Source organism: Mytilus edulis, chromosome 1 (genome assembly GCF_963676685.1).
Source record: "Mytilus edulis chromosome 1, xbMytEdul2.2, whole genome shotgun sequence".
Classification (NCBI taxonomy): domain Eukaryota; kingdom Metazoa; phylum Mollusca; class Bivalvia; order Mytilida; family Mytilidae; genus Mytilus; species Mytilus edulis.
In genome coordinates, this window is record NC_092344.1 from 61,997,028 (window position 1) to 62,010,357 (window position 13,330).

Consider the following 13,330-nt stretch of genomic DNA (forward strand, 5'->3'; position numbering starts at 1 on the left):
ATTTACTTAACCTATCTGTATGAAATAAAAGTAGAGGATTTCCTATAGCAATGCCATATAATGCATTGACAGTTCAAGTTGTGTGAGATGCATATTTATTTTCATAAAATCTTTTGATTCGAAGATTCTAGAACAAATGGTTGAGGAAGTGAAATAAAAAATAAATCGAGCTTCGATTGATAAGCAGTTAAAAATAAAATCAGATTGATATTACAAAAAATGCGATTTAAAACAGTGTGTTTTTTTAAATAAATAAAACAAATAGTTGTCCCTCCCTAGAAAAAATAACAATGTCCCCTTTCAGAAAAAACCCAAAGGTAACCTCAGTTTATAGATATACCAAATTAAATTTTATAAAGGACACTTTTTTTTCCAGACATTACGAAATTGTCGGACATTTGATAAATTCTGTTAATTAACATATATATTTTTTTCTTTACTTACTTGCAATGAGTTGATCATTGTGAATTAAAAAAATATATAAATAAATACATGATATTTGAATAGTTAAAAATCTGGATAATTCATGATAAAGACTTTTCGGTATACATAGTATACAATATAGATAACTTTACACTTCACACAGATACTCAATGGAGAGGAATAAACAAATAACATTTAAGAAAATGTGTTTGATATTGATAACTGTCTTTTTCTTTTGCTTAACGTTCAGTGTCAAATATGTGATATGTATATGGAAGGTCTTCGCAGTACAAGTCCATATGCACACTACCAAGCCAACTCTTCTTTACTCTAAAATAGAATTTTCAAAAGATTGTTAAATAAATTCAAACATGAATTAATAAAATAATAAAAAGAAATGATAAAACCATAGTATTTCTATGTAAAATAAAAATCCATTCAGAACTAATTTTTCTGACACAAATTCCACGTGGCCTGTGGCGGGTTAAAAACCAATTTAGAACCCAACACTCTACATTCTAATCTCAACCAGTTGACAAATAAAAAGGCACATAAAACATTTTTAACTAAATTTAAAACCAGATAAGGTGTTTAATACTACTATTACCATTGTAACGGCAATTTTTATCGAAAAACAAATTATTTTTTTGTCGGAAGGAGTTTAGAGGCTACAAAAATATATATTTATATATATATATATTCCTATTAAACGTCCAATACTATTTTCCTGTATAATAGAAGATAAAAAGATTGAGGCCTTGGTAATAACGGAAACGTTTCACCCAAAAAAAAAGGTTTCTTTTTTGGATTTGTATGTAGAATATATCGAATAAGGCTTTCAAATTGCTTTTTTCTGGAATATCCTTCTAGTTAAAATGAAGTTATAATTTCTAACATTGATTTTGCATTAGAAAAAAATATTTATTGAATCTTGTACATTAAACTAAAATGCATTCATTATTTTTTTTCTATTACATTATTAATTTGTTCCCATTAAATCCCAGTGGAAGGCACATCACTGAGGTTTTAATAACGTACTAAATATTTACCATTTGTTCGTTTCCTGTTCCCCAAACTTTTCAACATTATAATGGGTAAGTTCAATTTTCATATTTCTTGGATCACAGAAATTAGAGGACTTCCACGTGAATTGTTCAGTTTGAGGATTTCTTTCCTTTTCGCGTGAACCATCATTAATAGTTAAATCTAAACTGAAGCTCTCTTGTGCTGTCCTTACAGCAATTTGTATTGATCCTGGAAAATATAACAAAAAAAAAGGTTAATTTTCTTTCTTGTCAATTGATGTATATATAGAAACATTCTACTTATGAACTTCTCCGATATATAATTATTATGTTTATTTTCCTGATAGCTTTGACATGAAATCGTAAAGCATGAGTACTTCATTTTTTTCGTAATTTCAAAACACTGTGATGGCAATATAATTAGAAGGAAAAAAAATATTACTCTAGATATGACCAGTAATGTACATGTATCTGTGCGCGGACAACAACTATAGAATGTAAAGCTGTGTAACTTGATTCAAATTGCATGATTGTACAATTTGTACAATGACCTGTATCATTCAAATTTTATATTACCATTACACATATCTTTGTTCTTCTAAAAGTTATTTTTTCTATATGAAATTATTATGATGAACTATCATAGAGGCTTTAAGTTCAGTACATTGATGCTTTATACGACTGACCAGTATCAAACTCATGACTTAAACTCAATGTGAAAATACTTCCACGAGAAAGATGAAAACAACAACTGACCTGCCATAATGTATATAATCATACAAATTTTGAAAACTATGAAAATAACTTTTTTATTGAAATTACATGAATTCTGCATATCGATCATTACGTTAATACAAGTTAAAATTGCAAAGTACTAACTGATATTACTGTACGTGCTATTTAAAGACATGTTTCGTGTGTAAACAAAGTCCCTTTGTTAAGAGTTGATGATACCAGAGATCTTCCCAAGCTATAAAATCTGAAATAAAAATAATACAGATTTCAAACTATAGATTCACACATTTCTAAAAGTATTGATCTATAATTTTGACGCGTAGTTTTCTTTCGTTGAGTCTCTGTCTTAATAATTAAGTATCACAAATCGTCTTAATTATCATAATGAAAAATCTTAATGTATAAAGACCTATGTCCTGTGGGTTTTTGTTTCGCATATAAAGATCTTCAACTTCTTTTTGGTTTAAATCAATGAAGTTCCAAAAAATGTTATTCATGTCTGAATCAATCACGACCACAAAATGAAAATACATGTACTTGACGACGCCGACGACGGAAAGTAAGATCGCTATGTCTCTCTTCGACGACAAAATGTTGCAAGCCCGATAAAAAAAAAACACAGTAAATTATTTAAGCACTATTCACAAACACAAACTTCTTCAAGATGTGCAGCAAAAAAGGCAAAGATAAAATTTAAAAAAAAAAATAATATAGTACCTACATATATTTTTATAATAGGCAAACGCTCTATTTTGGAAGAAAAAAATGATTATTCGAATAAATTGGAACTTATTAAACTTCTACATTTTATATTAATTTAAACACTTGTAGATAAATATTATGATCATAGTAAATAACATAATTCTGTTCTACTTATGATGTTTAAAGGGTTAATTGATATGCACGTAGAATCCATGTAATGTGTTCGAGGTATTAGTTAATGACGCCAAAAAATCTACTTGAATATTTGCTGATTCCAAATATCAAAACAAAACGGAAGTATCTCAAACGATAATATCGTACAATCATGGATTGTAATTACAATGTTCTTCAAATGGTTGTGTTTTTTTCATATCACCTCAGTAGTCAGTAAATCGATACTGACATGGTTTATAAAATACCTTTCTTAATTTCGCCGTTAAGTTTAGAAACTCTAAAGAAACTAAGGTACTAACTCCTCCAGGGTAAATTGAACTTATAGTGTAGATTGTGTATACATCCTTGGCATTCAAATGTTTAGGTTTAATCGTTCCTGGCCGGTGAAGGTGTACACAGAAAAGCGCTTTGAACTAACCAAATTTATTTTATTGCTTAATCTTATCATTATGTAACAAATTATTTCTCAAAGTATACTTATTTTAATTAATGTTTTATAAGTGAACTCAAACTATGGAAATGTACACTAGCATTTTGTTAAGTTCGAAATACAAAGGTAACAAAATGACCTATGTACTGAAACAAGCAAGAATGGTAAAAATTGTCTCCTCTATGAACTACAAAACGGAAAATGATGTCATTGGTAAAATTTTGATTTTGACAAATGTGTTGCGTAAAATAATGTTATCCTTCTTTTAAGCATACTCTGACTTGACGGAAAATGGAAGACCGATCTTTTTGTGGGGTTAGTAGCTCTATCAGCGGGTATCAAAGCCTCATTATACTTTTGTTTAAGTCTTTACTATGTATGACTTATATATAAATAAGACCGTTAGTTTTCTCGTTTGAATTGTTTTACATTGTCATTTCGGGGCATTTTATATCTGATTATGCGGTATGGGCTTTGCTCATTGTTAAAGGCCGTACGGTGACCTATAGCTGTTAATTTCTGTGTCCTTTTGGTCTCGTTTGGAGATTTGTCTCATTGGCAATCATACCACATCATCTTTCTTATATTGTTTCGATGTCTATTTTAGGCATTGAGGATCACTGTCGATGCTTTTTCTGTGGCGGTGGCTTACGAAATTGGGAGCCAGGTGATCAGTCTTGGGTAGAGCATGCGGACAACGAAAATCAAAGAACGATAACTGTGTACTCGGACAACAGTGGAAGTCGATGACAGATACACACCTTTTTAAACGTGATATAAGTGATGAAACCTATATGAATTAACACACAATGATATGAAAATACTTTCTAATGTTGTACTGTTACACCACTGTCACAGATTAGTGAAGGGTTGGGATATCACTTACATGTTTAACCCCGCCACATTATGTATGTGCCTGTCCCAAGTCAAGGGCCTGTATTTCAGTGGTTGTCGTTTGTTTATGTGTTACATATTTGTTTTTTGTTCTTTTTTTTATATATCTATATATATATAGATATATATATAAATAAGACCGTTAGTTTTCTCGTTTGAGTATATACAACAGTAAAGTATCATCCTGTATCATACATGTTATCTATATCATATTACATAAAGCAAGAAAATGTGTTGTATTCCTTCGGTTTATCCAAACCCCTGAATATTATTCGAAGTGCCATATCTATAAGGTGATCAGACTTCATAACCAAGACGTAAGCGGAACAGTTCGTAACATATTATATAACCTAAGAACGCACATTTCATATATATGAATTAAGGCATTCAGTCTAGTTATGCTAAACAACATAGGTACATATACACCCCGCTTGTGCAATTCATGCATGTCATATTCAATATACTATAAAAAATATTTGAAGCATTGTTTTTGTTTAAAGATGAGTAAATAAAGTTAACTTACATTTTTCTGCAGTTTCCGATGAAATAACCACTAATGTGTTATGTGTGTATATGCGGCACTGTATTTGTGTATTATGTGTTAATGAACTTGAGAATCGCTATGTGAATAATGTACATGTCGTCCAAATGATCATACCTTTTTATATATTTAAACATTTGCATACTCTTAAGCTTTGAAATAGGTCTGGATCGTTTAAAACTGCTCCAACTTGTGTAATATGTTTTTTAAAGTCCATTTTTTATATCATTGGGTGAGGATTCCCATGGAAAACACCTATTCTAAAAATAACTTATCGAATGGATAGTTTAAAATTCGGGATTGACATGAAAATGCGGATTTTGTTTAATTTTTATTCTCTGTTAAACACTTTTACTTAAGGAATGTATCTCCCTGATGTAAATCTTAGATTCATTTCTGTGTTGACCCTACGTTTTGTCTATTCAAGGACGTAAGTTATACGTCCTTGGTTCAATTAAACCACCGCTGAACGGACATTAATTGGTGAAATGCGAAATAGGTGCAGTAAAATTAGTACTATCAATGTTTGCACAAGAGATTATGTCCTAAAAGTATGAAATGGTAAGACATTAACTAAAATTGTGATATTTGACCATGATAATTAAAACAATAAGTTTTTAATTCATTTTAATTTTTTAACTTAGGCATAGAAGATCACTGCAGATGTTTCTTTTGTGGAGGTGGTCTGCGAAGATGGGAAGTTGGGGATTTGCCATGGACAGAGCATGCGCGGTGGTATCCAAAATGCCAATTTGTCAAACAATGTATGGGAGAAAAATTCATTGAACATGTGCAGCATGGAAAGGATCCCGAAAATATTTCAAATGTAAGTAATGTAATGTTTCAAGTCTATAACAAAAATAGAATTTTTGCGAAATAAGATTGTCTGGCTTTTTAACTTTGTGAATGCTTGACAAATATAGACAAATACATAAAATTGTTTTAAGTACAGGTTGCCTTTTTAGCAAACTCCTTTTATCCAGGATGTATCGTAATGCTGAATAAAGGAATTATTACATTTAAATTAAAATAAATAAATAAGTCAAAAATGTCGGAAATAATTTTAATGATAATATTTGTGTTGCAGAGCTCACATTCGGAACAAAAGATCGAGTCAAAAGGGTTAAATAGTTACACCAATAATCCAGCAGTGCAAACAATTATAGAATTTGGATATGAACCAAATGCAGTTAAATCAGCTTATACGAGCTTACAAACAGCTGGAGTTCAAGGTAACGTCAGTAGTAAATAATATGATAATCGACATGAATGGAACTACTCATTTCTCAAATAAAGATTCGTTGTAGAACATTCAAATAAAATAACAATCAGTGGTGCAATATCTAAAATATATCAGGTCTCAATGTCATTTTCCATCATGCATATCTAAATAAATATTTTATAATGGGATTTTTCAGATATAACAGCAAGTTTATTGTTTGAAAAAATTAATGAAAAAGAAGAAAGAGAACAACCGCAATCGGCCTGTAATCATCCTGGTAAAGGTAGCCATAAACCAGCTGCACCCGAAGAAAACAATAACATAAAAGATACACCTAAAGACGAACAGATAAATGTTGACCCAGACATTGAATGTAAGAGTATAACATTTTACACTAGAAGAAGAACCATTTAAGACCTTTGCAACGGTGTCATTCATGAAGTGAATATCCAAATATTCTTTAATGCAAAATCATTATATCATTGACAGAAAATAACTGTTATGCTTTCTTCATTAGGACAATCAAAGGAATTTTGCGGTATTCGTAGAACTGTTATGATGGAAATAGAAATTTCAGTTAGTCAAAATGATAATTTGCTATTACTGTTTGATATAAACAATTTACTTTTTGTTAAATTGAAGTAGCATAGACGTGTTAATCTTTCAAAGAACCTCCAATTTCTTTAAGTTTTTTACAGGTCATCATGGTCATGGTGCTCAGTTTAAATTTTATATGCGTAAATTTGGTTTTATCTTTACCTTTTACCTTTGCTGCTACCATCTTTGATATCATAGGCAAATATCTAACTTATGGTTTCATATTTTAAACGTGCACATCGGCACATCGCATATTGATATATATAGATAATGAAAAATGTGTTGATATACTGACTATATCAATAAACTAGTTTATCTAGAATTTCGAATCAAGATGTAAATGAAATTGATAAAACTCCTTATAATTGTATTAGTAGTATTGTTCAGGGCAATTGTTATCTTATAGTTCGTTTCTGTGTGTGTTGCATTTGTTTTTTGTTGAACTTCAGTGTTTTTATTGTTTAGTTGTTTTCCTCTGATAGTTGATGTGTTTCCCTCGGTTTTAGTTTGTAACCCGGATTTGTTTTCTCTTAATCGATTTATGACATTCGACCAGCGGTATACTACTGTAGCCTTTATTTATGTAATAAACAGAATTTCTTTTTATTCTTTGTAGTATCAGTAATAAGTCTTGAAGAGGAAAATAGAAACTTGAAAGACCAACAAACATGCAAAATATGTCTAGATGAACCAGTGTCCATCGTTTTCCTGCCATGTGGGCACATGGCAGCGTGTATAAACTGTGCCCCTGCACTAAGACGATGTCCGATCTGTAGAGCTTTCATCAAAGGAACCGTTAAGGCAATCATGTGTTAAGAAGTTTGCCCTGAAGAAAGATACCAAAGCAGTACATTACACTCAGTAATGGTTAAACCCACACCCACGAAATAACATAATCTGAAGAATGTCAAGAAGTGCAATCTTTCGCATTTACATGTTTATGAACTTTTGAAACATGAGTTTATTGGGACGTCCAATTTTCTAGACGCATTAACTGACCCTTGATCGTTGATATCACTAAAGTATTATGAAAATACTAATACTTAACTATAAAATTATCTGTATATGATATTGTATATCTCAATTACAGTCTGCAGTTTGTATTTTCGTTTCATTGTTAAAATTTACCATAATAAAACTTGCGTTAACTTGAAATTTTTAATAAATAAATAACATTGCAATAATTTTGTGTCGTTTTTGTAAAAATAAAACGAGGTATGGGAATTACTTCAATGACAAAGCAGCCCAACACAACCAACTGTTCTAAATCGTTTTTAAGCATAAAGATGTGTCACATAATTTAACTACGACTAAAGATCACCATTACCCAATTAAACTTACCCCCCCCCCCCCCCCCCAAAAAAAAGAAAAAAAAAAGAAGCAAAATCAAAACAAAACAAAAACAAAATTTAGTCTCAGATGCTTGATTTTTTATTAATTGCTAGTGGCTTTGAACTACCTGACAGTCACTGGTAGTACTCTTAGATCATTACTTAGTGTCTTTTTGTTGTTCGTATATACAAGAACCCGGCCACGTTCAATCTGTGTTTTTATTAGATATATTTCTATTTGTATCCATCTGATGTGTTAAGTCTTTTTCAACTGATTTTTATTGTTCTTTCTTATGTTGTACCACTACACCACTGTATTGGGATCCCGCTAACATGTTAACCCCGACACATTCTGTATGTATGTGCCTGTCCCAAGTTAGGAGCTTGTAATTCAGTGGTTGTAATTTGTTGATGTGTTACATATTTGTTTTCGTTCATTTTTTTTACATAAATTAAGCCGTTAGTTTTCTCGTTTGGATTGTTTTACATTTGTCATTTCGGGGCCTTTTATAGCTGACTATGCGGTATGGGCTTTACTCATTGTTGAAGGCCGTACGGTGACCTGTAGTTGTTAATTTCTGTGTCATCACAATCAATTCTAAAACAAACAAACAAAATATTTAAGTCTTACTTCAAACTTTAGATTAACATACTGATGATGATTTCCTAAAAAAAAACAATGACCACCTAATAACAGATTGCGCATGTAAAGGATAATTATGATTTACCTCATAAAAAAGATCACGAAAAAACAAAGAAGTCTCAATATAGGTCCAGACAGAGATACAAAGGCTCCACCCTTTTCCCCTGTTTACACATTGAATTGCTTATTGTCTTTTCTCGAATGTTGACATGTTGCTGTTCTGTATTGTTCATGTACTCTTGATGAACGTATAATAAATGAATTATAATTGTTTCGAAGATCTGAATCGAAACAGTTTACCATTTTCATGGACATTTGTTTAATAAATCGAAATATGATGGTCGCTTTATTCCGATTAATTCTTCTTCAATAAAATAAAATAAAAAACTGTCTTGAATCAACAAGATATCAACTGTCTTTCCAAAATATACATGGCTTTTGACATGTTAAAGTGGGCTAAACTCAAAATCGTGAATATTCAAAATAACATTTCGATGTTTTTTATCAGCGCTGAGTGCGACCGAATGGAACGATCTTAAAGTCTTCATATTGCTACTCCGTCTACAAATGTACATTTTCGTATATGTGTTCGGTTGCTTCTTAGTGCATTTTATACACATTCCTTTATCAGTTAGATATTATAATGTATACTAAAAAATAAAACTTTCCCTCTTTTTTACCTATCTAAGCCCGAAAAACTTTTTATTTTTATAATGTATAGAAAATCTCACCAAGATCTAAGAATATTACAAAAGTGTAAAATTGAACTTAATTTACAATAAGCCATTGTAGTTTTGTCAATTCGCACTAGAATTACAATCATTATGATGATTTTAATCTAGACTATTGGCCGACTTATTGTAAACAATTTTAAATCTAAATATAGATAGAATATGTAAACAAACATGACCAAAATAAAGTTCAAGTACGGTTATTGATCTATTTACTAACTCAACAATCAAGTGGGAAATGTAACTTGTTAGGGATATTGACAACATAATTAATTGACCATAAGTCGCTATGTATGCATGTGACCCTTGTTATTTATTATAAACAGCCTCGCTAGAAAAAAACCTTAATTATACATGTGTTATAGGTAAATAGCCAATTTGAATTAGTATGCATTAGGGACTGTGCAATATTTATCTGAGGGTGGGACCGGTGCAAACATGGACGGGGCACATACTTTTTTCATGCAATTAATGAGCGGGGCGCAAAGTTTTTTGTAACAAACCTTTGGCGGGGCGGACACTTTTTAAAAAACCCTTCGTGTGTGCATAAAAAAATTAAATCAGAGTATAACAGATTAAAACTATTTGTGATTTCTGTGGAAAAAAGTAACTTGATAGAAAAAGAACAATTGAATCTAAAACAAAATAACCTAATACAGTGCTTCAATATATTTTTGTGTGTTTATGCTTTTAATAATCATTTATAAAAATAAAATGAAATTCTGATCAAAATTCTGGAAAATTATAAACAATGTTTTGAAAATTAAACATATGACATAACATATGGTAATAAATGCTTAAACATAAAACAACTTCAATTGTATTTTAAATAAATCTTTAACATGACAAAATTAAATTCTTAAACATTAAAAGAATTACAACTTAATCTATGAAAAAGCTGAATTATGTCCCTTGGGAGTATTAATTTCCAACAAAAGTCCTTGCAAACAGTAGAAAATGAAAAATTATGTATGCCTGATATAATTAAAGATATAAACTACAAAATCAAGCACTATTGAAATATTTTCTGCATGAATTGCCAAGAATGTGAACAAATTCTTTACACAGGAGAATATAAATTCTATCTAAATTTGGCCTCAAGTGGGCCTCTTTTTTTCTTAGATGGACAATTTTAACGCTGAAAATGCTTCTAGTATGATTGAATATTGCCTTACTCCATAAACAGTACAAACTTAACCAGAACATTTCCAATTTTAATAGCTAGAGAAATACCCAAGTGATACATTAGGGAATTACACAGCAAAGAAGGCAAATATCTCAGTTAAAAACATTTGTCGCGTCTTGAATTCTGGTGTTTCCAATTGAACTATTTATTGCGAAAGGTGAAAAGAAATACAAAAGAACTATAGTTTGGTGCATTTTATACAATATAGTTAATATTGAACTCCCAGAATAAAGTTTTATATCAGTACCCATCAATTTGACTTATTATGATGAATCAGCACTTTTCTCAACACAGTATTGTTCTCAGTGAATAATTTTTATTCTTTGTGATAAAAATCAAATGTACTTATAAAAAGCTTCAAAATAGTATAAAATAACTGAAGTCTGATGCCCACTATCATTTTACACCAAATTTATGAAATTTTGGAAGTCTTTTCAAATAATTGTCTAGAAAATATTTCAATAGGTTATCAAATTTATTTTGTAAATATACACACTGCAATTATTCATAGATAAATACAAAAAAATATCTTGTACCCTTACATTCAATCACAGCGCTCCTAAGTTGACTTCCCTCAAAAATAAAATCTTTATAATATTGAATTAAATGCATTTGAGTTGAAATATCAACTCTGATATACATGTATTATTGAATGTTGTGCATTTTAGTTAAAAAATATCATGTTTCCATATATGTGTTTCATTTTTTTTTCCAGCGGGGCAAGGACTTTTTTTTTATTAATTGAAGCGGGGCAAGAACTTTTTTTATAATAAATATTGGCGGGGCATACAGTTTTTTTTTTTAATATTTGCTGTACACCGGCCCCACCCTCAGATAAATATTGCACAGTCCCTTAACGCGGAAATCAAACCGAATCAGAAAATACGAATTATTGGAGTGACCATCATCATTACCTCTCTGATTGACATCATGAAAAAGGAGGAAACATACAATAAAGGGAAATTACATTTTTCAGAAAAAAAAAGCACTTTACATGCAATTAATGCATATAGATAGTTTTTTATATCTGTTTTGTGATATAATGTATATTCACTAAATACGAGACAATATATTGAAGCTGTCTCATGACGGTCCTAATGATTTTGTTTTTTTTTGTTAAGTAAAACAAATAAGTATAGATAAGGGCTAGAGTTATACATATGTAGTGCCTCAATTACTTATACATCTTCGGATTTCAAATGTTTGGCTTTGAGCGTTCCTGATGAAGGTAAATCCAGAAAAGCGCTTCGGACGCAATAAATTATCAAACGTGTTGTTTTATATTTTTACATCACTGGGTCGATACCTCTGCTGGTGGACTATCAGTCCCCGAGGGTATCATCAGCTCAGTAGTCAGTGCTTCGGTACTGACATGATTAAACAAACTTTATTAAAATTGTCCGTTTATAAATTTTGAAATTATTATAAAACTAAGGTTTCAACTCCCTCAGTCAAAGTTGGCTTTAGATGAATTTGGCTATTTATTTTAGGTATTTTCAACATATAGCTCTTCAACGATTTTCGGTACTTAAACATCTTCGGATTTCAAATGTTTGGCTTTGAGCGTTCCTGATGAAGGTAAATCCAGAAAAGCGCTTCGGACGCAATAAATTATCAAACGTGTTGTTTTATATTTTTACATCACTGGGTCGATACCTCTGCTGGTGGACTATCAGTCCCCGAGGGTATCATCAGCTCAGTAGTCAGTGCTTCGGTACTGACATGATTAAACAAACTTTATTAAAATTGTCCGTTTATAAATTTTGAAATTATTATAAAACTAAGGTTTCAACTCCCTCAGGCAAAGTTGGCTTTAGATGAATTTGGCTATTTATTTTAGGTATTTTCAACATATAGCTCTTCAACGATTTTCGGTACTTATACATCTTCGGATTTCAAATGTTTGGCTTTGAGCGTTCCTGATGAAGGTAAATCCAGAAAAGCGCTTCGGACGCAATAAATTATCAAACGTGTTGTTTTATATTTTTTAAGCATCTACTTCTAAAATATGTATATATAATGCAAAATATTATTCAGTAGAGTAATTTAAATTAGATAATTGAAAATGTTGAATTTTATGCAAAGATTATAATATAGCTATTTTAGGTCCTTTTTTGTCATTTAGCTCTTCAAATGCTTCGAGTCTTAAACATCATTGATTTTTCAAATTTTTCTTATAGAATGACAAGTAGAAAAATCATTATATCATTCCTTTACATGACTTCTTTGCGGAAAAACGTATGATTTCGCATTTTAAATTTTCTATTCATAATTTCACTGAAAGACTGACAACATTGGCAGAATGACATCCTCTACCATATTCATATTTAATCTGACATTTCTAGAGTTTAAACAGCTACGTAGTCCTATTGAAAAAAAAATGATGCAGAACATGAGATGGATTTTCCAATGCCAGTGATTTCACTATGTTCAAACTAATCAGCACGATTATTCTTTGAGCAGACCCGCAGATTAACGACACACTTTTCACTTATTCGTTATTCATCTCTGGTAAGATAAGCGGCAGATGTGTAGAATATTGTTACTAAAACAGTTGTAATTAAACAACGTGATACCAACAAAGTAGAAATAACACAAGGTTGAATTTTTCGAGGAATATTTACATATGAGTCATACGGAAAACATCGTAATATTCATATGACATTGTGATGATTTACTCTAAACTTTAACGCACA

At 30.7% G+C, this 13,330-nt stretch overlaps 1 protein-coding gene and 1 long non-coding RNA gene across 2 annotated transcripts; one reads left to right on the forward strand and one right to left on the reverse strand.

The window, feature by feature from the left end:
* Positions 1-650: 650 nt before the first annotated feature.
* On the reverse strand, positions 651-5,076 carry LOC139519754 (uncharacterized). The gene is made up of 4 exons (XR_011663673.1): positions 4,907-5,076; positions 2,328-2,427; positions 1,473-1,677; positions 651-753 (listed from the first exon to the last, which is right to left on the reverse strand). It is a non-coding gene; the product is annotated as an uncharacterized lncRNA (long non-coding RNA).
* A 130-nt stretch (positions 5,077-5,206) lies between these two features.
* On the forward strand, positions 5,207-7,927 carry LOC139514969 (baculoviral IAP repeat-containing protein 7-A-like). Its single transcript, XM_071304547.1, has 4 exons — positions 5,207-5,750; positions 6,012-6,156; positions 6,343-6,519; positions 7,360-7,927. The coding sequence occupies exons 1-4, from the start codon at positions 5,691-5,693 to the stop codon at positions 7,557-7,559; spliced, it is 582 nt and encodes a 193-aa protein (XP_071160648.1). The 5' UTR covers positions 5,207-5,690; the 3' UTR covers positions 7,560-7,927.
* Positions 7,928-13,330: the final 5,403 nt, after the last annotated feature.